General features: G+C 41.2%; 1 protein-coding gene across 3 annotated transcripts in view; it reads left to right on the forward strand.

Annotated features, from left to right (window-relative positions):
* The first annotated feature begins 500 nt into the window (after positions 1–500).
* The window catches only part of hdac4 (histone deacetylase 4), a 137,008-nt gene continuing 111,004 nt past the window's right edge, over positions 501–26,504 (forward strand). For 2 of the 3 annotated variants that reach the window (XM_046053436.1, XM_046053440.1), the window contains exons 1-2: positions 501–635; positions 11,426–11,694. In XM_046053436.1, the coding sequence (XP_045909392.1) occupies positions 11,673–11,694 (22 nt within the window). In that variant the 5' untranslated portion in view covers positions 501–635; positions 11,426–11,672. Of the gene's footprint in view, positions 636–10,487; positions 10,510–11,425; positions 11,695–26,504 lie in introns of those variants that run through there. The other variant, XM_046053437.1, reaches the window with a different exon arrangement.

A 26,504-nucleotide genomic window follows, 5' to 3' on the forward strand; every position in this document is an offset into this window, starting at 1 on the left:
GTCGATTATTTAGTCATTGATATTCATTGTTAAGGAAACAATACCAAAGATTTGAAACCAAGGCTTCAGTGGCTTTAAAAAAACAATGTTTTAATTTTTGGGGAAATATCCTTTTACAATGTATTGTAGTATGGTACAATCTTAAACTCATTACACAGAAAATCTTGGGATTGTATTATTCTCTTAAAACAGAAGATGAATAAAAATGTAAAAAGCCTACTGTATAGTATCATAGACACTGCACATTGTGTCCCCATGGGATTCAGGACATTTTAATTACAGAGAAAAAGTGAGAGACAAAATAGGTAGGATAAATTCAATTTAAAGTTGTAATGAGCAACAGCAGCACAGCATACCAAATGAATATGTGTGAATATGAATGTAACAAATACAGTAGTAGTAGTAGTAGTGATGTAGTGTGGGCTGTTGTCTCCTTAAAACAAGTAACAACTGCGGACCCCGTCCCCTGCGGAAATACAGGAGGTTGTCCAACACGTGATTAATTCAGTATGGCGGAGCTGTGGGCTGAATGATTTTTACGGTGCCGAGGGGTCCTAAAACCCTGCTGTGTGGATAGCCTACGTCTGAAGACAGGGAGACAACCAGCCACTTGCACCCAGGGGTGCCCAATTCAGGTAGTGTTTCTATTCTGCCTTTGTTAAACACACTTAGCCCACACAGTCCTCTCTTTGGCTTGGATGTGTAGAGACAGCCGTGACTCAAAAATAGGTTTATGTTGTTGCAGGTCTCTGCGCTTTTCCTCCTCGGACTCAAACTGAGTTGCCGTATCTGTGTGCTAGACTTGACTTTTCCTGCGAGTTTGTATCCTATTTAATAGTCAGCAGAAGGACGGCGTTAAGTGTTGCGCTATGTAGACATTTTGTTCTGTATTTAAAAACTGTCGAATAGCCTACGTGTTGTGCAACATTGTTACTCCGCCGCCGCAGCCGCTCGATTTAAATCTCACTGTTGGCTGTATTGTTTCAAACTTGTCATGTCGGGAAAGTTAATACTCTTTTCAAACGTTTTGCTTTTATTATTATACGTATGCCGCCGTACTTTAGCACACGCTTCTCCTTGAAAGCGTGAGGTTAGTGGAAACAGTTCCCAGATGTAGTGGGGAACTTTGTCGCCCAGTTACAGTTGTTTGTTTACCCGCACAGCACGTCACAACTATAGTGAGGTAACACGTTGTCTTCTAACTTGGTTTGCTGGAAAACTATCCTCTCCACATATTTCTTGAAGTAACACAGCCAGTACTTGCGTTCACGTGTAAACCTTTTGGTTTGTGTGTGTGTGTGTGTGTGTGTGTGTGAGAGGGAGAGCAGAAAGCAGTATTTACATGATGGAGGCTTGTGCTGAGGTTGAACCGCCGCTGCCGCAGCTTTGGGTGTAAACTTGTGTCTTCATGAAGTGTAAACACAAGAAGAGAGCAGCGGTAGGACGACGCTGAAGTTCTGTTCTGGCTCATAGCTTTAGAATCGGCACTTTTGTTTTAGTTTATGAAAGCAATGATTTTGCTGCTGTTTACTCATATAAACCACTTTGGATGTTTTTGTGTGTTTTCACGCACAGAATAAAGTGTTCCCAGTCTCAAACTGTTAGATTCTCCGTGTTAACATAGGCCTAGTCACTGTATCTACGCTTGAGATGTTTAGATAATGTGGGTTTTGATCTAGACCTGGTCTGTTGAAGGCGATCATTTGGTTTTGTTTTCATAAATTAAGGTTTCACAATCTGAAAGTAGGTTTTTAACAGCTTTAACTATGTCTAACACCCTTTCACAACAGTAAGTGGTGCAAAAGATGGTGGCTCAGTATTTTCATTCAAGTTTCCCTTAACTGCCAAATTGGAAACTGTGAACTTGGAAGCTAACTACACTGTCGTAGCGGCAGGGATGTGTCTTCACTCTGCTAAGACTGCTTGAAGCCTTTACCAGCGGAAACTATTCCCTCAGCATTACAAGCTCTGGAGGACCGCTGGTGCAGGCTCGTAAACTCCAGGCCCCACAGGACCAAGGTCACTGCAATCCTCTGAAAAACTGTCTCAGAGTGCTCCTCTTTAAGGATGAGTCTGCTGAGAGCAGTGCCCTCATTGGAGCAGAAACAAAGCAGGATCTTCTTTGCCAACATTTTGTCTGACATTTATTTTATTTTCGGCTGAGCTTCTCTTTTCTCAATTGGCAGTCCTATTCTTGCCGAAGATCAATTCTAGTCGCTGATGTTATACAGAGTTACAGTGAATGAGAAGGGAGGGATTCATACATGGAGAAATGTATTTGTCTCTCTGGTTTGGGCTTTTAGTTGTTGAATCTGGTCACATTTAGTTGTCTGGTGATGACGTAGACGGCATGACATCATGTTAGGATAGCTCCGTTGCAGTTACATTGGGGTTTGGTATTAGAAAAACAGGTTTATCTCAAACATCAGTAGCACATGTCAGATTTTTTGTATCAAATATTAGGTGGAAGCATTTATTTGGAGACTCGCTGGTCTCACCAGGCTCTTATAACCGTTCACATGAAGAAATCCATTAGGACTAAGATGGCCCTTTCTCTTCAATAGGTCTTAATGCGAAGCAGCCCCAAGAAACGTTCCCAAGCAGTAAACATGATATTTATGGAATCGTCAATGGGTCTTGCGGCTGCATCGTATTGTGGTCTTTATCTGATTTGTCTCTGTGTGATTGTTATATATTTAATATGTGCAACACGGACTCTTGAAAGAATCTCTTCCACTTTGATTTTCAAAGACCTGAAAGTAACACCTTACATTTCAATGACATATTTTATACAGTTGGAACATTCTTACTAACACAAACTACACACACGTTGGTTGTGCAAAAATTACACTGTTAAACAACAAAATGGATTTAGGGATCAAAGGTACATAGAGGGATTTTTGTGTTAATGCATTTCAGAGTTTCTTCTTCTAAACCTCTTTGTGACTCAAACACCTGCGGTAAATTGAAGACTTCTTCACATTTTAACTTAAGTGTCTACTAATCGTATCCTGTGGTTTTGATGCACAATTGTGGTAGACGACAGTAGATGGCTGCCTGCAATGTATAATTCCAGTTTCACATAGCCTGCATAGCTTTTTATACAAAGATTTTGGGGGCCCAGGAAATAGTATTTTCAGTTGAATTTGTGAAAAGCCAAGTCTGTGTTTTCTAACTTCATGACCTCACCTGCCACATGCTTTCTCTTTGTCCAAGACCATTTCTGTTTGATCTGTTTGTTAGATTTTAGGACCATACTATTATGGCTGGGAGATTTCAACAGAATCAAATATCACACTATGTTGTAGTATTAACTCCGTAAGAAAAATGTAGTGATATTTTGAAGCAGATTTGTTATTTCATGAGATATGTAAAAATCACTGATTATGTAGTATTTGATCTAAAAATACCAGCATCAACATAATTTCGATGGTACACTGATTTGTAATCACAGTGAATGTCATGAGAACAGGGTAATGCTTTACAGCACCACAGGACTTCAGCGAAGCTAGCTTTGTATTCTCACTATGGATATCAAGACAGACGCCAAGCAGGCATTCTGTGTACACAGTCTGACTAGTAAGTAATATTGCTATGTCTTGTGTTGTCACACTTTCTTGATGTTTGCTGTGATAGCAAAGTTGTCGACTTGCTAGTTTTTGATGATAACAAATGCATGTACAGCTGTCTGTATTTATGGCGGTGGTGAATTACACTTTGAAATGGTAGGTACCGCCAAATCTCACAAAAAACTCATCTTACATAATGTTGCTTTAACGTGTTGCTTATGTGGCAAAGTTACAGTACCTCTCAAAGGTGAGTACACCCCTTACGTTTTTGTTAATATTTGACTAGCCTATATCTTTACGTGTGAAGAAATGAAACTTTGCTACAATGTAAAGTAGTGAGTGGACAGCTTGTATAACAGTGTAAATTTGCTGTCCCCTCAAAATAACACATTACATAGCCGTTAATGTCTAAACCGCTGGCAACTAAAGTGAGGACACCCCTTAGTGAAAATGTCCAAATTGGGCCCAATTAGCCATTTCCCCTCCCTGGTGTCATGTGACTCGTTAGTGTTACAAGGTCTCAGTTGTGAATGGGGAGCAGGTGTGTTAAATTTGGTGTGATCGCACTCACACTCCCTCATACTGGTCACTGGAAGTTCAACAAGGCACCTCATGGCAAAGAACTCTCTGAGGAGCTGAAAAAAGAATGGTGGCTCTACGTAAAGATGGCCGAGGCTATAAGAAGATTGCCAAGACCCTGAAACTGAGCTGCAGCACGGTGGCCAAGACGATACAGCGGTTCAACTAAAGAAGTTGACTGCACATGCTCAGCATCACATCCAGAGGTTGTCTTTGGGAAATAGACATATGAGTGCTGCCAGCATTGCTGCAGAGGTGGAAGGGGGGGGTACAAGCTGTACACTCACTACATTACAAAGTGTCATTTCTCAGGTGTTGTCACATGAAAAGATAACCAAATATTTATACAAATATGAAGGGTGTACTAACTTTTGTGAGATATTGTAAATCAGTGCTGTTCTTCTTCAATTTTGTAATCAAACGGATGGTTTCTGAATTGAATCTATTCGACTTTTAGGCTCATTGGCCAACTTGCTCATCGCTACCGTACCAACATTTTGCAGAACTTCATTTATTTTCTGTACTTGCCCCCAAGTTGCCTCTTGTAATCTCATTAATAAGCTCATTTAGCTCAGTTCCATTGTGCTTTGTCAGGGCCCAGGCCTGACTTTCTGACATCCTCCCATCACTTAGCACAAGCTGACACTGAGAAAACTTTCTTGTTTGTGGATATTTTGAGTATGTTGTCACGCTATTAATGCCATTGTTCTGCTCTGGGACAAATAAGGGGACAGGATCCTGTAACGCAAAGACACATTCTCCCAGCAGGAATTTGTAAGCTGCTTTGCAGGGTCATCCAGTGAACCCACAATGATTCAGCATCTCATTGTATCTTTGTTCTCAGTCCCTGTTCATTTGTTTACCTACCTCTTCATTACACACAGTGTTTGAGATGCCTCTATACGGTTTGAATAAAACCTGGGGGAATCCGTCGTTGCATCACAGTTTTTTAGCAAAAAATCTTTTCACTGCCAGCTCTTGAAACCAGTGCAATATGTTGACATGGACCATTGCCAGTTTGAATGTTATTTTTGGATCAAGTAAAGATGAAACATCAAGGTCAGCGAAATCAATCATTACACAGTTACTTCGCCTTTTCTCTTTAGGCTTACTGTTGTGAAACTTATAGAAAGGAAGTTGGATATTGGCCAGGGGGCCAAGAAGCAGTAGAAATAGACAAGAGGAACATTCAAAGCAGTAAAATGGACACAGAGTTTTTAATGGGCAGCTATACAGAAGCTCTCAGGCTCAACTGATGTGATTTGAGGCTTGATGAATCCTTGTGTTGATCCTTGTGGTCACCCGATGAGTTCATGGGTGCAAAACATTCTCCCAGATTCAGGCCCTTCTACCCAGTTGTGCCTCACGACTCCATTAATAAACCCATTTTAGCTCCTTTATGCTTTGCCGGGACCTTGTCCTGACTTTGAACCCACCCTAACTCCCCGAACTCAGTTAGCAATTGTTGGGGTTGGCAGTTGGGAAAGGCATCCTTGTTTGTGGACATGTTGTAGATGTCATGCTAATGGTTACTAATTGAGTCTATTAATGGCTCTGTAGTGTTGGGTACAAGGTTGGTGACAGGACCCTGTGTTGCACAGGCACACTCAAACCAGCAGGACTGTGCAAACTGTCCTGCTACCCTACCCCCTTCTTACTGTGTTATCTCACCCAATCAGATGTAACTGACAATTTTTAAAAAAAGCGAACAGTTGTATTCTTTGGGCAACTTTAGAAAATGGCTGACAAAGAAAATCAACAGAGCACAGAGCAGACAGACATATTTTCAAATAAAATGTACAAATATAGCCGCATCCCCATGACAGTCATTCTGTGGGAAACAGCCCTGTTAAACTGCAGTCAATTTTCAGTTGGATTTATCTCTGTCCAGTAGCCTAACCTGGAGCACTTTTTATTTTGAGATGTGTTTCAGAGTGAGAAGGTTTTGCAGTGCAGTTTTGGAGAAAATGTAAAGGTTATGCAATAGATGTTTTGTTATGAACATTCAATTAAATGGACCATTGGAAGAATAGCTTATGCTAATGAGGATCGAAAGAGAGAAAGAAAGAGAGAGACAGAAAGAAAAGACACTTTACGTAAAAAAATGTTTGTGTATGCTGTCAGTTACAGTTGGAAAAAAAAATTGGCCAAAATCGCTATCGGCAGGTCAGTCTTCTATCTCTTTCAATCTCTCAGTGGTTACAGAGAAGCTTGAAATACAGCCGAACAATGTGAAAAAAATCATACTGCGATTATTTTTACTGAAAAGAATCTGAAAATGATGACGATGTGATTTAGGCCGGGATCTTTACCAAACAAGCATGTTCCCTTACATCTGGAGAGTATGATTTGTATTTATGATGGTATGTTGTGACACATTTGTTCTTTTTTATGAGAGAAATTGCAGTGTCTGTGATTTGGATATTGCACAATTTTCAGTTAATATTTCGATTTATTGTTCAGCCCTAGCTTTAAAATTAAATTGATAGATGAAATAGCCATTTATACATCTCTCAGAAATAAATTGCCAGCAGGAGTTGACACTAGAGTTGCTGTTGTCACTAATCCATCTGGTCATCGGGCCATAATGCATCACAATTTGATTCCCACTTCTGTTTAATGAATTTTGTTGCTTTTCAATTCCCACCACTGCCTGTCCACAAAACTGGATCCAAAGCCACAAAGCAAAGGTTGCCTACAAACATCTCATTCTAAAGAAGCTTATACGCAGCAAAAATCAAGCCTATTTTCATCATCCGGTTAGGCGTTGAGTCTAGATGGGAGGAACCAAGTCATAGTGTTCCTTCAGGTTTGGCGTCAGAGCTCCCTCCGTAATAAATTAGTTTAGTCGTTGGTCTGATCATGTGAAAGCAGCAAAATGAGTGCTGTTTACTAAAGGATGAGCTGGATGATAAATAACATAGATGAGCGATGCAAATATAAAGATAGAACAATACATGGGTGAGTGAGAGTGACATGAAAGAATATAAAGGGAGGGAAGTTGAGTGGGCTCTTGTCATTCACAGGGCTTGGCACTCTGCATGGAAAGATGCTACTTCCTGCTTTTCATTTGACTTGACCTTTTGTTGCCAGGGTAACAACACATGGGTGTTTGATTGTCCGTTAACATAAAGACTTGAGTGTGTAATACCATGGTTCCTTTTTATTACTGTGAGGCAGTAGTTCAAACTACAAGAAGATTGCTTAAATACTACAGAAGCAGTGAAGAAGGGCAAACGTGATATGTCAAACACACACATGTCTAATTTCATGCCATGTAAAAACATTTTCACCATGAAAGGGACGGTCCAAGTGCTTCATTGCACGCGCACACGCACACACGGGAAACATGACAAATGGCAGCATTTTTTCCCCAACTAAAACTTTAGAGTTTAGGCAGTTTGGGTTTGAGACAGCACTGTGTCATTTCTAGCTGCTTCACTTTCATAGAACAGCATTGTTAATCTCTCTGAGAGATAAAATGCAGACATATGCCGTTTAATAGAAGCTGGTGAATGTCATCCGTGTGAGGGGAAGTTGTCAAGCTGAGGTTAGCCATGGCAGCAACAGCTACAGTCCACACGGGGAAGGTAGCACATAATATGAGTGCTGCAGTTGCTAAATCAAGACCCTGTATGTAGGTAATATATTTCAGCCTGTCTGCTGCCAGTAACTTCTTCAGATGAGGTGGATTTTACATTCAGCCTGGTTATAATTGTCTTTTATTCAGAAACAACCGACTGTAACCACCTTCCCTCCATGTTCAGTGATGAATTGTTGCAAAGCTTTAAAATGCTGAACAAGCATTCAGCAGAGCCCTGTATTGCGAATGTATTTTAAAATGATGTATTGAATGACTTCATTGCCGTTTGTGCCCGACTTAAGTGACAGGTCTCAAGCATAGTCACGATTTTGGTGCCAGCCCTCTCATCATCACCATGTTAAATACTTATAGTCGGTCATTCGCTTTCCACTCTGTTCTGTTCATTCAGGCAGCTTATCAATAATTTAAGAGAGACTGGGGAGTGATGATGGCAGAGATCTTCCTCCAGAGACTAGAGTCAGGCCTACAGGTGGAGGATGGTGTGTTACAGGCCATGCTCTAACTGTGCCCAGGCTGTCAGGGCTCCGAATCAAGAAAAATTATCCTCCTGTGCGACTTGATGGCTGTGCTCCTCGTCTTGTCTCTGTTCAGCCAACAGCTGATTGATGTGATGTCCTGCGGTCATAGCTGGCCTTGTTCTCTTGCAAACATGACCGAGCAGCAGAGTGTCTGGTGTTACCGCACGTCCTTTTATGCCGGCTAGGGTGTCGCTTTGTCTTCTCCTACTTTCACACTTACACTCATGTCACCTGTGTCACCCTGACTTTAAGCCTCTCTCCATTTGAAGGAGGACTGGTTCAGTGTGACACAGTCATGCCCACAATGGAACCAGCGACAGTCTAGACATATAGCCATATTCTAACCCTGGCCTGCCAACAGAAAGACTATTTTTCAACCAACAAAGAAAAATCTGGAACATGTCAATCAATAGCATACTGGCGGTGCTACTAATCCCACTCGCCAGCTTAATAATTCATAGTCAATTAGGGCTGAGAGTCTGAAGCTGTCTTCATGGCACAAGTGCATTTTCAATGATTTATTTCATGAGCTATGCAAGGGGTTTCTTAATTGTTGTTTACTGCTCGCTACCCGACCACATGTTATTTTTATGCCATCGTGATTACTCCCGGCAGCGCTCAGAGTGCTTGGGAAATGAAGTCCATTAAGGGGTCCTGAGAGCTGTTTTCCTGTCAAGCGCTACGAAACGTTTCCAAGTTCTAACTGTGCTGCACGAGAACAATAAATCTCATCCAATCTTAAGTGTCACTGGGCGGAAATGAGAAGCATGAAGAGGTGCAGGTGGTGTATTTTATGGTTCTACAGTGCAGTAAAAAATACCTGCAGTGTTGTACAAAGATTCATTTTTAATAGGGTCCCTGAAGAACAGTTAAAATTGCAGAAAAAGTGAACTCACATGGAAGGAACATTAAGACCTGCTCAGCTGACAGACCAGTGCCACAAACTGCAGCTTCATGGCGTCAGAAAAGGACCAGATTTGTCTTCCCCTTGAGCTGCACTAGCTGTTTGTCTGTGTGTGTGTGGCAGAGAGAAAAAGTGTGAGGACCAAATGCCTAAGGTCATTGCTGACATAGTATGGCAAGCTGTGTAAGCACCGTCTGAATTCTTATGTGACAGGCGTCTCCTTTGAAAAAAATAGGCGTTTGAATCTGAGAATGGCCCTGCTGCCTTCCAGCCAACACACTGACGCCTTTTCTTTTTTATTTGACACCTCATGCCTCAGCAAATCCATCGACATAAAGTATCCCTCCTGGCCATCAAAGTATTGTCTGCACACATGCGACTATTAAATAAACACCCATGTCAGACATTCACACAAACATCTAAACCTCCCCTCTGGTGATTCTGCCCGTGGCCTGGAGGACGCCGTGAGGTGCTGCGCACAAATTCTGAAGAAAGTGAGAAATGCTGAGGAACAGTGCAGTGTCACAGCAGCACACGGATGTTTCATTTCCCAAACTCTGCCAGTCTATATTTGCACCTCATTGTCTTTGCATTAAAACGGCGAGGGCAAGCACTGGAGCTCTTTTTTATTTTTTTGTGTGTATTTAAAAACTTGGAGTGTCTTCGTATTCCTACAGTGTCTTGATTTCTTCACATTCCACGCTAGTGAATGACCTGGGCCTAAGGGACTGTTTTCCTTCTCCGCTAATTCCCGATAAGTGAAGTACGACCCTGGAGAATCCTGGCAGTACTGTGTTTCCATGAGATTTTATTTCACTGTGCCATGTCTGCACCTTCTTTCCACTGAACTCATCATTTGACTGTAATTCAGTCCAACAACTTTAAAGTAACGGTGACAGCAAAGAGACTGTGTTTTGTTTTGTTTTGAGAGAGAGGAAGGGAGCACATACACACTTTATTGTGGCCTCTGTGGTATTTCTAGTGACTGATTGCAGCTCTAATTACCAGTTGTTTGTTTTCAGCTGTGTTGACACCTGTTAGACGTGACAGAGGTGAGTTTTGGCTTCTGCCTGTTAGTGTTGAATTGCCGGAGGGCTCCCTATGTATGTGTGTGTCTGTGTGTGTTTACATATTCCTTGCAGTTTTGATTGCATAACACACACACACACACACACACACTCAATATGAAAAGTTTTCTTCCTCTTTCTCCTCTGCTATTGACTCTGATGTAAGTCTAAGTCTGCAGGAAGCCTCTGTTTGCATTTCATTTGAGGCTCTGCTACAGGGAAGAGCCTTTTTTACTGACTTCCACAGCTGACCATGCAAGCTGATGAAGTAAGGATTTAGTAATGTCACTAGAAGCTGGAAAATGTTCAAAGTCAAGTATTATTTGTGTGTATTGATGTGCCAGGATTTGACTGCTTTTAGCCATATAGCTAGCTAACAGCACGGACAGTGACTTGCAGTGCTAGCTGGTGCTTTTAAGTTACATAAACATGCTGTGATTTTAGACAATCCAGATGGTTCAAATGAAACCATATTCATTTGATGAAAAACAGACATGTGAGACAACTCTAAACTCTTACTTGGAGGAAGCCAGAGCTGTTTTACATCACCACATTGTTTCTCTTACCCACAATAAACCAAATGTTTTTGATTAAGGTTCATATTTGTAATGTGTTTCAACATATTTTCAGTACTAATAATGTATGTCCCAGAGTTTTAAAGGAGAGTTGTTTAAATGTCATTTCTGCTTTGCAACAACAAGAAGTTTCACTGCAATTTATTTTCTCAATTGCTGTTGTTGGCTGTGACTTGTGTCCTCTGTGGCTGGCAGCCTCACCTTGGCAGCCATAATCCAGCTCACAGCTGACCATGCACATAAAACACACACACAGCAGGTGAAATATGTCCCACAACTCACTGAATATCATTGGGAAGCCTGTTTTAGGTAGAGTGCGGAGGGTTATGCATGTGCAGTCACAGATAGAGACAAAATGATCATGAAACACCGGGGTCATCGGTTTCTTTGATGGCAGGTTTCAGGTTTTTCTTCTTCCCTAGCCTGTTGAAGTTCCCCACATGGCCTCAGGTAAACACAGATGAGCTTTGGCACAATAACTGCAGGGAGGAATAATAAGTCTAGAGGACACCAGCCCACGATGACCCCTGATTTGGAATATGCCCTGTTTGTGTGTTTGTTTTAAATTTGGAGGTTAACTTGTGTGTTTTCTGTGTCCACCCCTCACAGCCTGACTGTTTGGTGGAAGGAATCCTGCCACAACACACCACTGAGGTCTCCAGCTGTGGCTCGGTGTGATGAAACCTTAAGAAACAGCTACCCTCTGTCCCTCCTTCGCCTGGCACCTCCACCTGGCAGCACCAGCGTGGCTGAGAAGCACATGGTGGTCACTACAGTCACCACGGAGGTGCACTGACACCCTCACAGCTCACCTCTCCTCCCCTGTCAAGTCTGCCCGGCAACAGCAACCATAACAATGAGCTCTCACAGTCGGTCAGGTAAGATTTAAAAAAGATGTACTGTTTAAGATTAGATTATATTTTTTCATAGTTGTGCTACATGTTTTATAAATGAAAATAGGGCTAAATTTAAATCAATAATTATCACGATAAATGTCAAGTCATTATTTCTTTCAAGTTTAAAGGCTGATTTTTGCTCCGGCGCGGAAGTTGATGGTTTTAAACTATTCTTTAAGGCCAGAAGATGACAAACACCAAATAGGGGATCACTTTACAAATCTGAATTTTTTCCAACAAATATGCATGAGAAAAAATAAGTAAAATCTTTTTTTCAGTCCCTTTCCCTGAAGAAAATAAATATCTTTCTCAAAAAAGAAAGTTTGATCCTGATTTATATGAATTAAATCAAGCATTTATTGAACATTTGTTATATTGTTCATTAGGAAAATTATATCAGAATAATTATCATTATTGTTTTATTGCCCAGACCTAAATGAAAAGCGCAGGTAAACTAACTAAAACAGACTTACTTAACAACAAAGTACTTTGTCTGGCTTATTTATGCATGCAGTGTTTTTTAGAGTCACTTTTTTGAGAACTGACCACACAATCCCACAGTAGTAGAAAATGGTAAGTGAAACCCTACTTGGGACGCCACGTTTTCTGTGACGGCTGAGGAAGAGCTTGTTCTACAGCACTGACCTTTGAACACTATGATGTTTATTGTTGAGTCTGAAGGCAGAAACAGACGGAATTGACTTGGGTTGTAGGCATTACAATTTCAGACATCTCACTTAGCGCAAGCTGAGACATTTTAGCTAGAGTGAACGCCACTTTTCACTGTTCAAACTAGATGTCATAGTGTCCCTGTTGATGCTATTTTACCAGTGTATATCCTTCAATTCATTGACCAGATGGATATGGAAAGAAAGCAAGATTGATATGGAAGATATTTTAGGAGAGAGAGAGAAGCAGTGAGACCCTTGGCAGCTGATTCTGAGGTCAGTAGTGGTCTACAGGTCAGTAGTGGTCTACAGGTCTGTAGTGGTCTACTGGTCTCAGGAAATGTGGGCTGTTTTGTTTTCTTCTAACAAAAGGCATTTGTTGGTAGGTCTAGGCACCAAGGCATAGCCTAAACTAAATTATTTTATGATATTTATTATATTTGCTATATATTTAACTTTCAGCATCCAGTGCAGTAACAGTAATTACTGTAATTCCATAGCATTCTTTGGACCTGAAACTTTTTTAATATGGAGAGGAATTAGATATGTTATTACTTTATCACACATTTACATGAGCAATCTGGATAGCATTTAGTTCAGAGTCTACAGTACCCAGCAGGTGCGCAGTCCGACCAAAGTAAATTCCCCCCATGCAGCTTTGATGTGTCTAACGTTGCAGTGTTTAACGGAGAAATGGAAGAAGAGAATATATCTGTCGCTTTTTAACTTATTGGCTTCTTCACTTGTTGTTGAAAAAGTGGGCACATATTTTTTTTGGTTTGTTTAATTGATTTGCACTTATGTTCACCAAGAAAACAATGCTATCAGGAAAACAAATGAATGCAGAAAAATTAAATTGTATGCTATGAAATTTAGTCACTGACATTCTGAAGTGAAATGGGAGTAAAGCTGATACTTTAATGTTAATGTCATTTTTATTTTAAGATGCTGAATTGATATTTTAACTTGTATGGTGCACATTCATTATTATCCCTTTTGAATCAAGCAGACTTTTCATTGTTTGATCATCATTTGATTTGCAATTCAGTCACGTGCGATTAATTGCATTTGCGATATTATTGCGATATGATAAAAGGAGATTTTCTAATCGCAAAGGCTGCGATCACGCACTGGTCACATGACATGCTAAACTAAACCAGTCTGCAGAGGAAGCATCAACTTCGCACGTTACACTGTACCTTGACTTGTTGGTGTATAATAGCACCCGCCACCCACAGGGTAAATTGGTGGTTTGGCGACAGGAAAAATGCACAACAGAAAGACACGTGTAGTAAGGAAAGCGTATTGTGGCGATCGGCGCCTGCGTCACACACACAGTCACCAGTCAGCTCAGGAAATATCTGTGAAACGGCATTTTTGCTCCTGAGAGAATTACTAAGCTTGTCTGTTAAAGACGTGAGGCGTCACTTGGTTTTATTTTCCGTGGCCAACTTTTGAATTGAACCTCAAACTGAGCATTTTTCTGTTTGATTACTGGGATATAGAAAGATGGACTCCTAGGAGATTTGAACTGAGATAAGGACTCATTAAGTGGTGGTTGAACTGTGGGTTTTGTATTGAGCGCTCACTGTATAACACACTGTGGTGAACTTAGTTTTTCTTGTGGTCTGTAGGTAGGCCAACCTAATGATATTATATCATTACTTAATGCCATGACTTGACTCTCAAATTATCTTTCTCATACTCAACAGTGTATGTTTAATCTATCTAATATTGTGTTGGTCATACTACACTACAGGAGGTAAAGAGCTCTAGTTACGTAGCTCTCTGTAATACTAATGTACCTTGTGACATGGATACATGGACTTGGTTGCCACACAGTCTTGAGTCAGGTAACGGACATGATAGCAAACAACACCAACAACAAACACTGAATAGGTAGTAATGTGTTCTGACGGATATGGAAGCACTTAGGTTTTGCAAAGTCTGATGTCGAGCAAAGGAATGTGCTGTTTGTGGAAAGATTCACGTAACCATTTTCTATTGTTTTTGTTGCAAAGCCATAATTGAACATCGCTATAATACAGAATATACATCCAACTTTTAACAAATAGATGTTGCATATTACCTGATGTCTGCGCGTCTTTATTTTGCTGCCTTGTTTGTATACGTCACTCTTCTCTTGCATCGTATTGGCTTCCTGGGGAAGATACATAGTATCTCTGCTTACAGTTACGGATGTAGTTACTGGTTCATCTAGAGGTTATTGGTAACATATCTTGGTATCTTTGTGATTCTTTCAGTTAAATGTGTTGTTTTTTTCCTGCGTCTCTTGGCCATGTGGGAGTAAAAGCTGTTGTTTGATGTTTACAGCGTTGATGAATGCATGGGAAGGCTGTGGTCCACGAATTCACGTTTCCTCAGTTATGTGCACATATGGCATTTGTGTTTTATTTAATTTTATTTTTAATCTCTCAGACCCATGGGTGCAGAAGGACAGTGAATGATACAAACAGTGGATCCAGATTCAGTCATTCTCTTTTGAATGATTTATTTGGAAGCGTTTGGTCCATAAAAAATTCAGGAATGTCTAGAAAATGTCTATTGAGCAACTCTCCACATGCATGATTCTCATCCTGCGTGTTTACGGGTCATGAATTATATTTCACAGTAGGTTTCCCTTGTGTGCTTGACCTCAACCAGTTGGGGCTACCCATGTGGTCTACTCAAAAACCCTCTTTTCCTAAATCATATCCATGGTACAGATCTGGCTTTTCCTCTTTCTCAACTGCAAACCAAAATGGACAAAAGGCCAATTGTGTCCCCCATTACCCATCATGCTTTGGCTGTCTTTGTCGTATTCAGCGCTATGATTTCACAGCCATTGATTAATTGTTGTGGTGCCTTGGTCCTGAGTAGCTCATCGTGGGTTGCTGGCATCATCCTCTTTCCTCTTGAGCTGCGAGTAGAGACATAGTGTTGTTCCAGCCAAAATGGTTTGCGTCAGTTGTTGCAGGACATCCAGATAGTGGCACATACTGGCACAAGCCAAAGGTATCTGATTGTTTTTCTTCCTCTTTTTCTATTTCATTGTGTTATATAAGTGGAACATTGGAGTTGGGCATTATTTCCTTTTTTTATTTTCCATTTCCATGCTCTGCCTATTCTGTTTCCACAAGTTTTTTTTCTTTCAACTCTTTGAAAGTTTCTAAAATAACTTAAAGATGTAGGAGTACGATTTTACTGTTGTCAGTTTTGAGGTATGCTGGTTATTTCACAGGCATCATCTGACTTGCTTGTCCTTCCATGGCCAAGAATCCCCCTTTGGAGCAATTATGAAATGATCCCCACCTAAATCCACGGCCTTCCTTACTCGCTCACAACATGTCAGTTGATGGATAAACATAATACCACATTTGGAAAAATGATTTCCTATGATTCATAATGCAGCCAAAATTTCCATACACAACTGTTCCCAAATAGCACTAAAAATAGGTGAAGCTATAGACATTTCATATTAAGCCAAAATATTTCATCTGCCAGACTTTTCTTCACCTTGAAGGAGCTCTGAAATTAAGAATGAAGCTTTCACTCCTCAACTTAACCTCCTGTTAGCAGTTCATTCTCCCCTTGTCGCCCTCCTGTCTGTGCAGTACTGCTAAGCCATTTTCCATATATGACAGATCATCATTTCCCATTCTCAAACCACCATTTTAGAGCACTGAAGGGCCTTTTGTCTGATTTTAAACTTGGGTGGCAAAGGCTGGCATGTAGACATGCTACTTGGCATTTTGGAACTGGGTTTATGGCCTTGGAGCCAGAGCTAGAACACACACACAGACAAACTCTCTCATCCCAGCAAGACCCTCCCCTCCCTCCCCTCCGCTCTCCACCGGCAGTAATCGGTGGCAGGTCCTGGCTGAGGGGGATCTTGCGTCAATAAATCGTCATGCAGAGCGATTCCCCTGCCTGGAACACAAACAGAGTGAGGGGCCGTCTGCTGCTGGAGGCCTTGTATAGCTTATTAAACCCCTGTGAGGCTTGTACAGTCGGACCAAAAAGAAAGCCCATGCTGGGTTTAGTAGATGTTGGGATTGCTCACTAGTCGTAGTTGGTATTTTACTTCCTGGCACAACCTCATCCTGTCGAATCCATATAGTTGTTGCTGGCTGATAGTTGCACATTAAGCGGGTAGCCTGTAGAGAATCTACGATGTTGTCTTGCCTGCTAGTGTGTGTTTGCAGAGTGAGACCCAGAATGTTCACTTTCCGCTAGTGGGTTTAGGCCCCATCCACACTACTGCGTTTTCGTTTTAAAACCGTTTTAGACCTTTTTGCTACGTTTGCACCTCCCGTCCAGACTAAAACGGCGAAAACAAAGACCTAAAATGGAGAAGTTTGAAAATGATGCCGACCCCGTTTTTCGTTTTGAAACTTCAGAGTACTTTTTAGTGAAGATGGGCAAAAACGGAGGACTTTATAAACGATGACGCTCACGCTTGGCTGTCTGATTGGGTCTTCTAATTAGTATTTTTATTAAAATATTCTGTACCGTGCAAATAACACTTACAGCCTACACTTGTGCTGTGCATGTTGCCGTTTACCACGCTCCTGTGTTACATTCAGTAACAGCCCCAACTCGTTATTGGTCCATGCAAAACAATCTGGTGTGGGTCTTCGTCTGCATTACTCTATTCTTTCGCCAAATCCTCCGTAAATATGGAATAGATCATCTGCTTCATGTTTACACCGCCACGCACATACCCAGTGTACGTGAACGGCCACTAGATGTGCGTTTTCAGTCGTTTTAATGTAGACGGAGAACAACTCTAAGTAGTGTGGATGGGGCCTTAGTTAGACTTAGCTAAATGTCCTTTTTCACTTATTTTTGGACAATTCTGCTATTGCTGTGTGAATGCATTTTGTTTACTTACATTTGCATGTGTGTTTTCATCCAGCTCTCCCTCCTAAGATTAATTCACACCCTTCACACTCTCATTCATGCAACAGAACTAAAAGAGAGAGAGCCCAGTAAGGTCGTGGACGAAAGGTAACACATTAACTCTACTCGCAGGCTTTTAGATTAGCGGGTCGGTATGTGGGGAGTTGCACTTGTCTCTCTGTCAGTAGTTGCAGCAGTGCAGGGTTGAGGTACAGGGTGGGGGCCGCAGCAAGGAGTTGGTTTTTAAAATAAACACAAGAATGGCACCTCCTCACTTTTCTGAGTCTTATTCAGAATGCTGATCCATGGCAGATGGTTGTGAATTATTCATGTCAAGTTTTTGGGACGAGCGCGGCCATGTGTAGATTTTATCCCAGAGATTATTCAGTATCAGAGAGGAGGGGAGAGATGATTGAGAGGGCTAACAGCAGAATAAGTGGTTTACCAAAGATGGTGGAGTGTAAACAGCAAATGCCAGATAAGACTGTTGTTATTTTTTTCTCCATTGTGATTGATGGAGCCCTCAGACGTCATTGCACAGGATTAAAGATCCTTCTTTGACATCCATGGGTTTGTTTCTCCTAGTCAGTTCATTCTAGCATTTAGCTATTAGTGCCTTGGATGATAATGCTACATCCCTAAAAATGCAGGGATGTGACTTTCATGTTTTTCTGCTATGTTATTTATTTATTTAATGGTCTTTTCCCCGTTTAAAGCAAATGTTAGGCATATTATTTGGAACCAAGCTCAGGTAAAGTGCAAATGTGTATTGAGTAACCAAATTTAAGCTGAAGCATAAGATTTAGAGGTAATCAAAGTTAGCTGCTATATAGTTTAGTCTCCTGCCTCTGAAGTAGGAGTACTTTTTAATTCTCTCACTTGCCCTTCCTTCTCTTCTGTCACTCTAATTTCCTATCTGTCTTTTTTTTCTCTCTGTCCCTCCCGTTTTAATCAGTGACTGTAATAAGGACTCGCAGTGGGAGCTATCAAAAGCCTGCAGCGGTGGATTAGAAGAGAGTGGCTAGTGTCTGGGCCAGGCCGCTGGAAAGTGAAGCATAATCTTCAAAAAGAGAGCTTAACCCCTGCTGGCCCACACTGATGATTCCTCATTTAGAGGGGCCATCGTCACAAGGGAAAAGGCTTGTGGTGTTAATTGATATGTTTTAGTCTGAATGTTTAGAAAGTTGTGTAAAGATGAAGTCAACCAACGCAAGAAATTTAAATTGAGCTTATTCCGAGGAAGTTCTTTAGGAAGTTTTTAGGGAGAGTGATGCTCACTTGAACTGTGCTTCTGTACGCTTGTAGCCGCACTCAGTCACCACTACTATCTACTGATTGTCCAAAGAGCCAGAGGGACACAATAGCACTCCCTCCTATCTGCGTTTGTAGCATTTGAGTGCTGCAGAAATGTTATTGTTCTCATTTATCCTTTGCTCTGCAAAAAGTGTCCTCAATGGAAAGATGGATTGGAATGAGAGTTGAACCAGACTAAACAGAAGCCTTTTTAAGAGAACAATGGAAGCTGCTGTGGAGAAATAAGATTACTGCCTCATTATTGTCTTCCTCTCCACAGTTTTCCAGAATATTCCATTCAAGTAATCTCATTGCCAGATGAAACAAGTGTGCAATTTAGCTTTCGGAAGAATTTATTAAGCATTCAAAGCTTTGCTTCTGCCGGAAGAAAGCTCAGAATTGAATTATGTTTTTTTTTATTTTTTGTGCTCAAATTGCTGTGCTCTGTTCTTTCAAAAAATGCAAAGATCCACCAATCTTCTTTTTGTTCTTTCACTATTAATTATTCAATTGTTTTATGGTTGATTTGGTAGCCAAATTAGGAAATATGGCATTGGAATTTGAAATTTCTTGAAGTAAGTTTTTTGTTATGTACTAGTGTTGTAGTACTCGAGACCGGTCTTTTTGATGGTCTTGGTCTCGGAGTTGACCGCATTTGCACTCGGTCTTGTCTCGGTCTCGGACATTGAGGATTTTATTTCAAGACCATAACTTTGAGAATATCAATAAATTGCTTTTGCATTGTCTCATTTGTTAACATCCTAACTTTGAGTGGAAGTAAAACGTATTGCATCAAATGCAACCAATAACCCTAATTAAACGTGTTGTTACCGTTAACGACTGTCACCCCTCCCTGCGATTCTTATGTTGATTTGAGCTCTTAGTGTTTGTATGTGGGTGTTTTAATGGGACTTTGGATCTTTCAGATCAATTTGTAAGTACCTATGATCACATCCATCCATCGTCAACCGCTTATCCTGTGTACAGGGTCGCGGGGCCTATGATCACGAACATTTTATTGCGTGCGATGCAATGCAGGGAACTGGTCTTGGTCTTGCATTACATTTACATTTATTCATTTAGCTGACGCTTTTATCCAAAGCGACTTACAATTGCTATATATGTCAGAGGTCGCACGCCTCTGGAGCATCTAGGGGTTAAGTGTCTCGCTCAGGGACACAACGGTGGATGGATCACAGTGGGGGATTGCGCCATCGCCATCTTGACTCGGTCTCGCCCTCCCTCGGTCTTGGTCTCGACTGCTCTCAGCCCCTAAAAGTCTTGGTTTTGTCTCGGGCTCGATAAACTCTGGTCTTGGTCTTGACTTGGTCTCGGTTTGGGCGGTCTTGACTACAACACTATTATGTACTCTGGCTGGCTTTCAACAGGCAGGTCAGCAAAGTAGGTTGTCTCAAAGCTGTACTGCTGCTTTGCATGCAACTGTGGGGAAAAAGTGGGAAAAGTACGATTGTAACAAGTGTAAGGACGTGCAATATAAAAGCGAGTAAAAAGCAAATACTTTAATACACCTTCAACAAGCATAAACATGTAGAAAGTGATATTTTAATCTGCTCTGTCCTCAGTCTCCTTCTGTGTTTCACACAAGCACAGCACACTAGCTTGGCCAGTAGATAATTGTTACAAACATGCTAAAAGGAAATCTGTCTGTCTGTAATCTGTGTAGCTTAGTTTGCCACGTACTTTAAAATTTGGTAAATATTTGTCAATTTATCTGATGGCTGAGACAAACCGGCCGCTCCTCTCTCTACCAGCGGTAACGTTGCAGGCAGTGAATAACAGCAGCAGAGGGAGGAGAAAGACGACAGGAAGAAGGACTGATGCTGACTGGTGTGTGAGTTCTTCATTCTTTCTAAGCGTCACTCAGTATTTTGATGTCAGGAATATGATTTATTTTACTGACATTTTAGATTTGTTTCCAGTGAGAGTTTATATAGTGACTTTGCTGTGGGAAACGTTAATGCTGCTGCTCTAGAAGCAACATTTAGTTGTGTTTAAAGAGGTGGTTCAAAATCCTATTTAGGGGTTGTAACACAACAGATTTACATGGTTTCATTTTCAGAAAACACCATATTTTTCATCATTGCTGCAGCTCCTCTTTTCACCCTGTGTTGAAGGCTTTGTTTTATCTGTGGAGTGATACATCTTGTCTCTAAATGATCTTTGTTGGGAGTTGCACATGTGCAGTTCCTAGTTAAGGACTACTAACCAATCAGAAGCAGAGAAAGGCGGGTTGTCAGAAGCCGGTAAACCGCTTTGTTTCAGCTGTAGGCTACATGTACTGGAGCAAGAGTTTCAGAGTGGTGAGTTATTAATCTGTAACAAAAGTATCTTTCATCCATAAAGTTTTAACTGAGCTCTGTCTCTACATCATAGGAACAACTTTATGTCCATTGACTGCCTGGAGGGTAGGTAGTGTTCGGAAGAGCGAGGAGAGATGTGTGCTGCAGCTCAGTGTTTTTTTGAGGGCGTGTTGGACTAGCCGATTGGCAAGCGTTATATGATGCGGCTGGACTACAAACGAGCTGTTTTCAGGCAGTTCAGAGCAGAGTTTTCTGTGGGAGATGGGAACTCCTTTTTGGGCTTTTTCACTTTGCCAACCTGTTACCTCCACAAAAAAGGTATATAACTAAATAAAGGAGAGGGAAAAAGCCAAAAGCATAATACCACCTCTTTAATATATTAAATTCTTTTCCCGTTCTGAATAGACAACCAGGTAGCTAATATGCACCCTTCGATATTTATTTATCGCAAGTCATATTGTCATCGCAATATTGAATGTTATCCCATATAGCAGATATTCCTCATATAGTCCAGGCCTAATTGTAACTTGGCCTGCAACAAGCATTCAGTGTATATTGTACACAGATACAGCTGCTGACGGTGCTACACAGCATTCAAAGTAACCCAGATGTCCATGCTCTAATAGATATGGAGATTAAGAACATGCAAGACCTTGAAGATTAACCCATAAGGATCCACATCTGCTATTAAGCTTAGAGTCCAACTGAAATGCAGGTGGACACGCTTGCTCTCATTGTCGATGAGTCCTCTGTGCAGCAAACACACCCGGTGTACTAAGACGGAGAATCCCTGCACTGCTGTATTTCCCATCTGGCTGGGAGGTGCAATCCGCTGTATGGGTTCAACAGGGGACAGCGGAGAAGAGGGAGGCGGGTCAGGTGGGTCTCTGAGGGTATAATCCTCCTGCTTCTATGAACAAAACAAAATCAAAAGTTCCCAGCAGTTACACAATCCCTGTTAGGAAGGGCTCAGTGCACCGTGGGTCTCCCAGGGCAGAATGAACTTTTCCAGGCACTAATCCGAGGATAATCTCTGAAACAGAGGCCTTCAAACTCTGCTGTATGCTGCGGTGTACCGAAAATGCATTAAATGCTCCATGGAGCTGTTGTGTTCACTACAATTGGCATCTGCTGTCGATCTGTACTCACATTGCTAATGTGGTTATTTAATGATTCAGGTCCTGCCTGATTCGGGAAAGTTGTTTAAACACGAACAAAGTTTAATATTCTCAGGAACGGTTGTGCACCTTTCAGACCAACCCTGTTACATGGGTTTATAATCAATTACAATCACTCACCCGACCCTCTCCCAAGAGAGTCCAAGAGATAACTCAATACACAGCCCATCCAACAAAACACAAGAACACTCTTTCCAACTCTGACTCTCCGAGCTGGGTATTTATGCAGGTTGGGTACTGATGGGATTTCATGAATATCCCATCTGTTGAGTATGGTAATTAATGTCACTGAAGTTTAAATGAAATTTAACTGACTACACAGCGAAAAGACTGAGTGTGGTAGAAGAAATAAATAGAGAAAGATAGTTAACAGCAGCGAGCAAGCAAGAGAGAGAACTGATACTTATGTAATTCTGTTGTTTAGAAGTAACGTCTGTGGAGAGGGCAGTTGCATACGACTGGGGATGAGACTGAAAATGAGATTCTAGCTATATATCTGAGGAATGCATCACTTGTAAATGACTCAATCAAAGGCAGCTTGAAGCATGTCCAGTGGAACAGAGAATGAGTGTCTCCCTTGTTAAATTAATGTTTACACAAGAAAATATTTTTTACCCTGTGCTAAGTGTGCTAGGTGCCTGTTATTTAATAAAAAAATAAACAAACATGTTGTAAAAAAAAATAATACAGGCACCAGATTGACTCAGTATTGTCAGATAGCCAAAATTAAATGTCTTTGATTGGGTATTAGGACAAAGATTTTTACTTGTCCTAATTGTTCACCATGTGATATGGTTTGTAAAACCCGTATTTTATTCCCTCCCTCCCGAGATGCGAGCTCGAGGAGTCGAGGAGGAGACGTGAGCAGAGAGGAGTCGAGGAAACGGGCATTTAACGAAATGAGACGTCTTTTCCTCGGCGCCGTCATTTTAAAGCGACGTCCATTAAATATGACCTGTTGCACAGCTGCATCATCTGTCCACTGTTAGAGCTGTGATCTCTGTCAGAGCAGCAGACCGGCTGTCGGCACTAAAGGCTACAGATCAGATCTCCACAATCCAGAAACATGTCTATCAAAATATAACTAGTAGAAACATCTCGAGATTCCAATAAACATTATAGCATCTGTTGAAAACAGTCAGATTACAGCAGCCTAATCATTCACTAGGCTACACAGTAGGCTACTACTTTTTTTGCGATGCGCCTTTTGCCTGTAAACAGGAGATTATTTCAACCCTCAGCCTGATGAGGTGAGAGTTTCATCATCAGTCCTTTTACAAAATGAAACCGTCACATTCATCTCATTTAGCCCCAATTAAAACCGTCACCACAGGACTCTGTTGTTATTAAAACATGAAACATGAAATTGGTGTGATGCGCGGATCGGCTCGGACATTAACGGAATACTCATATAGGCCTATAGGCTAAATCATCCACCCGCCCCCACCAACTAATTACTTTATCAGACCAGCATGTGCATGGACATTTTACCCCCACCTCCAACGGTCCCTGTAGCTTTCCCGGTGATTTCTTTCTTGTGTGTAGTAGCTACTATGAGTGTTATCTTTAATGATTTATTTCGGTGATTAGAGAGGCTGCTGTCAGTCATTTAAACGTTTCCATCTGTGCAGTAATGTCACTGCAAATATCACGAGACAAAACAGAAAAAACCTGCAGTAATAAACTTGACAGAGAGAGGAAACAGAATTACACTTTCAGCTTCTATAATCCACGTTTAGACTCTGATGGAGCTCAGGGTTGATCAGGAGGACGGCTGCTTTACTCCAAACAGTTTTACTGTATGAAACTGGACTGTGTGTGAGACCTTTTGGATGTGTAGAAGAACACAGAACATGAATTAACATCAGATCTTAACCGATCCTGTCGTCGGTGTGTTGGGAGATTTATTATTATTAATTTGTGGCTCGTGCATAAATGCGCACAGTGTCACTGAGGAGACGCTTCATCTAGCCGCTATTTAATGTTCATTTTTACAATCCTGCTGCCCATCCACACATCACATTCAACAATAACATCAGTGATATCAAAGTGAAATGGGATTAAGGAATGCCGTTAGAACAGAGCTTTGAGGCGCTACACGAACGGTGAAGGGCAGAAAGTTTGATTGCTCATTTGATTATTTTTAATAGGCTTAACTAATACAACGTATGTATACAACAGGAACAGTATGGGTTTGGTCCAGCTGCATGTCACGCCTCTTGTAAACATCACATCACCTGAAAAGACTTCCACAAAGGATACACCGATGTATCTTCGCTTATGGCTCCTCCAGCAAGCCTCCTTGACCCTCGATCTTCAATGTCCATTCTAGGAATTGAGATGTCCTTCAAGATGGCGTGCTGAGATTGATTTCCGGGTCACATGCTCGAGGATTGCGGATTGCAAAAACTGTATAGATATTGCAGTGCCCTTGTATTACTGCACAGGTTCATCTGTTTTCTCTGTGCAGTTTTCGAACTCCATCCCTGTTTTATTACCATTACTCAGCCACAGTGCTCAGTCTTGATGTGACAGCGCATGACTTGGTTTCATTTCTTGTCACACATTGTGTTGACAGTTCTTATGTGCAATTTGTGATGCCCCTAAATCAATTTGCACTTTAAACCAACATCAAATAATTTAAGCTCAACGTGGCATCCTAATCCTCAAACACTTTCAGAGTTTTGCTGACATCAGGGTGGTCATTTGCAACATTAAGTAAAAATGTCTTGTTTAAGGTAATCTCACTGAGACCTTCTCTTTTCAGAATCTTTCTGTCAGAAGCCGGTGTCTGTGTACCCAACAGGCAGCAGTAAGGTGCTATAGATTGGCTCTACCAAGCTAATGACTCTACTTTAGAATGGATCCACTCAAAACATCATGGACACACTCTCCTCCTGACCCTGACACACAGATTTGTTTGTTGCTTTCCCCCAAGCAGTGCTGCAAACATAACAAGGGGGGCCCTTGCTAACATGAGACAAAACTCAACTGAACTTGGACACTACACCACCAGGTCTTCAAATAACTGTTGAAATTCAGTCTGTAGCAAGACACTAGTCTTAATGTGTAATGACAAGGATTTTAAACCAGGAGTTTGCTGGGTTTTTAACTCAAGAGTCAGCTTGGGAAATCAGGGTTGTTAAAGTGAACGTATTATGTTGCTCACTCAGAGCCTTCTACTCAGCATGGCTTTTGAACTCCTACTGCTCTACTGGAGCTGCTCAGCTGCCAACGGTAGACTCCTGCTGTTGTACTTGGCAGCTTGCATGTGTGAATGTGTGCAATTTGAAGGCATTTTTGAAAAAGCATGCCTGCTTTGTAAACATCCCTTAAATACATAACACTAATCATAGACTTTTTGCCTTATACCATTAAAAAAAAAAAAGCATCAGCATAACATACAGGATACAGAGGCACAGTACTGGGGCATGATCACAATGGTTTGGCTAAACATGCTTGCTGTTTTAATGGGAAGTGACAAATCACTACTGACAAATGTCAGCTTTATGTTTCAGGTATATTTACCCCTGAATAACTGAACTAAAAAGCCCTTTGAACTTTTCAGTTTCAAAGTGGTAGATAAAACCACTGTGTTCTGTCGCCACAGTGGTTCTTTGAAATTGAAATGAAATCAAGCCACCCAGTTTTCAAATTTTTTTTGTTGGCCACTATTTGGCATTTTAAGATTAAGTTTAATTCCATAAGTTGACCAAAGTACCGAATAGAACTTTCAAATTTTATCCTGAAACTAAGGTTTTCTTAGTGAAACAAATTAAAAGGTTTTTCTGTAACCTTATCTTCAGACAGGTAGCCACAAGGTAATAGCTGACAGCAAATGACAGACAGCTGGTGAATAACCCTTTAAACATATCCTTGTCAACCTTTTCTCTGAATCAACACCTCCAGGATTTGGAGCTGTGAAGCTATATAGTATGCACTGATATTTTCCAAAAATCAAAAAAGTTCATTTTATTTCTCAGTAATGTACACTCAGCACCCCATCTTGACAGAAAAAAACAGAAATGTAGAAATTTTTGCAAATTTATTAAAAAAGAAAAACTGAAATATCACATGGTCATAAGTATTCAGACCCTTTGCTCAGTATTTAGTAGAAGCACCCTTTTGATCTAATACAGCCATGAGTCGTTTTGGGAAAGATGCAACAAGTTTTTCACATCTGGATTTGGGTATCCTCTGCCATTCCTCCTTGCAGATCCTCTCCAGTTCTGTCAGGTTGGATGGTAAACGTTGGTGGACAGCCATTTTCAGGTCTCTCCAGAGATGCTCAATTGGGTTTAAGTCAGGGCTCTGGCTGGGCCATTCAAGAACAGCCACGGAGTTGTTGTGAAGCCACTCCTTCGTTATTTTAGCGGTGCGCTTAGGGTCATTGTCTTGTTGGAAGGTAAACCTTCGGCACAGTCTGAGGT

The sequence above is a fragment of the Micropterus dolomieu genome, linkage group LG07 (assembly GCF_021292245.1).
Source record: "Micropterus dolomieu isolate WLL.071019.BEF.003 ecotype Adirondacks linkage group LG07, ASM2129224v1, whole genome shotgun sequence".
NCBI lineage: Eukaryota > Metazoa > Chordata > Actinopteri > Centrarchiformes > Centrarchidae > Micropterus > Micropterus dolomieu.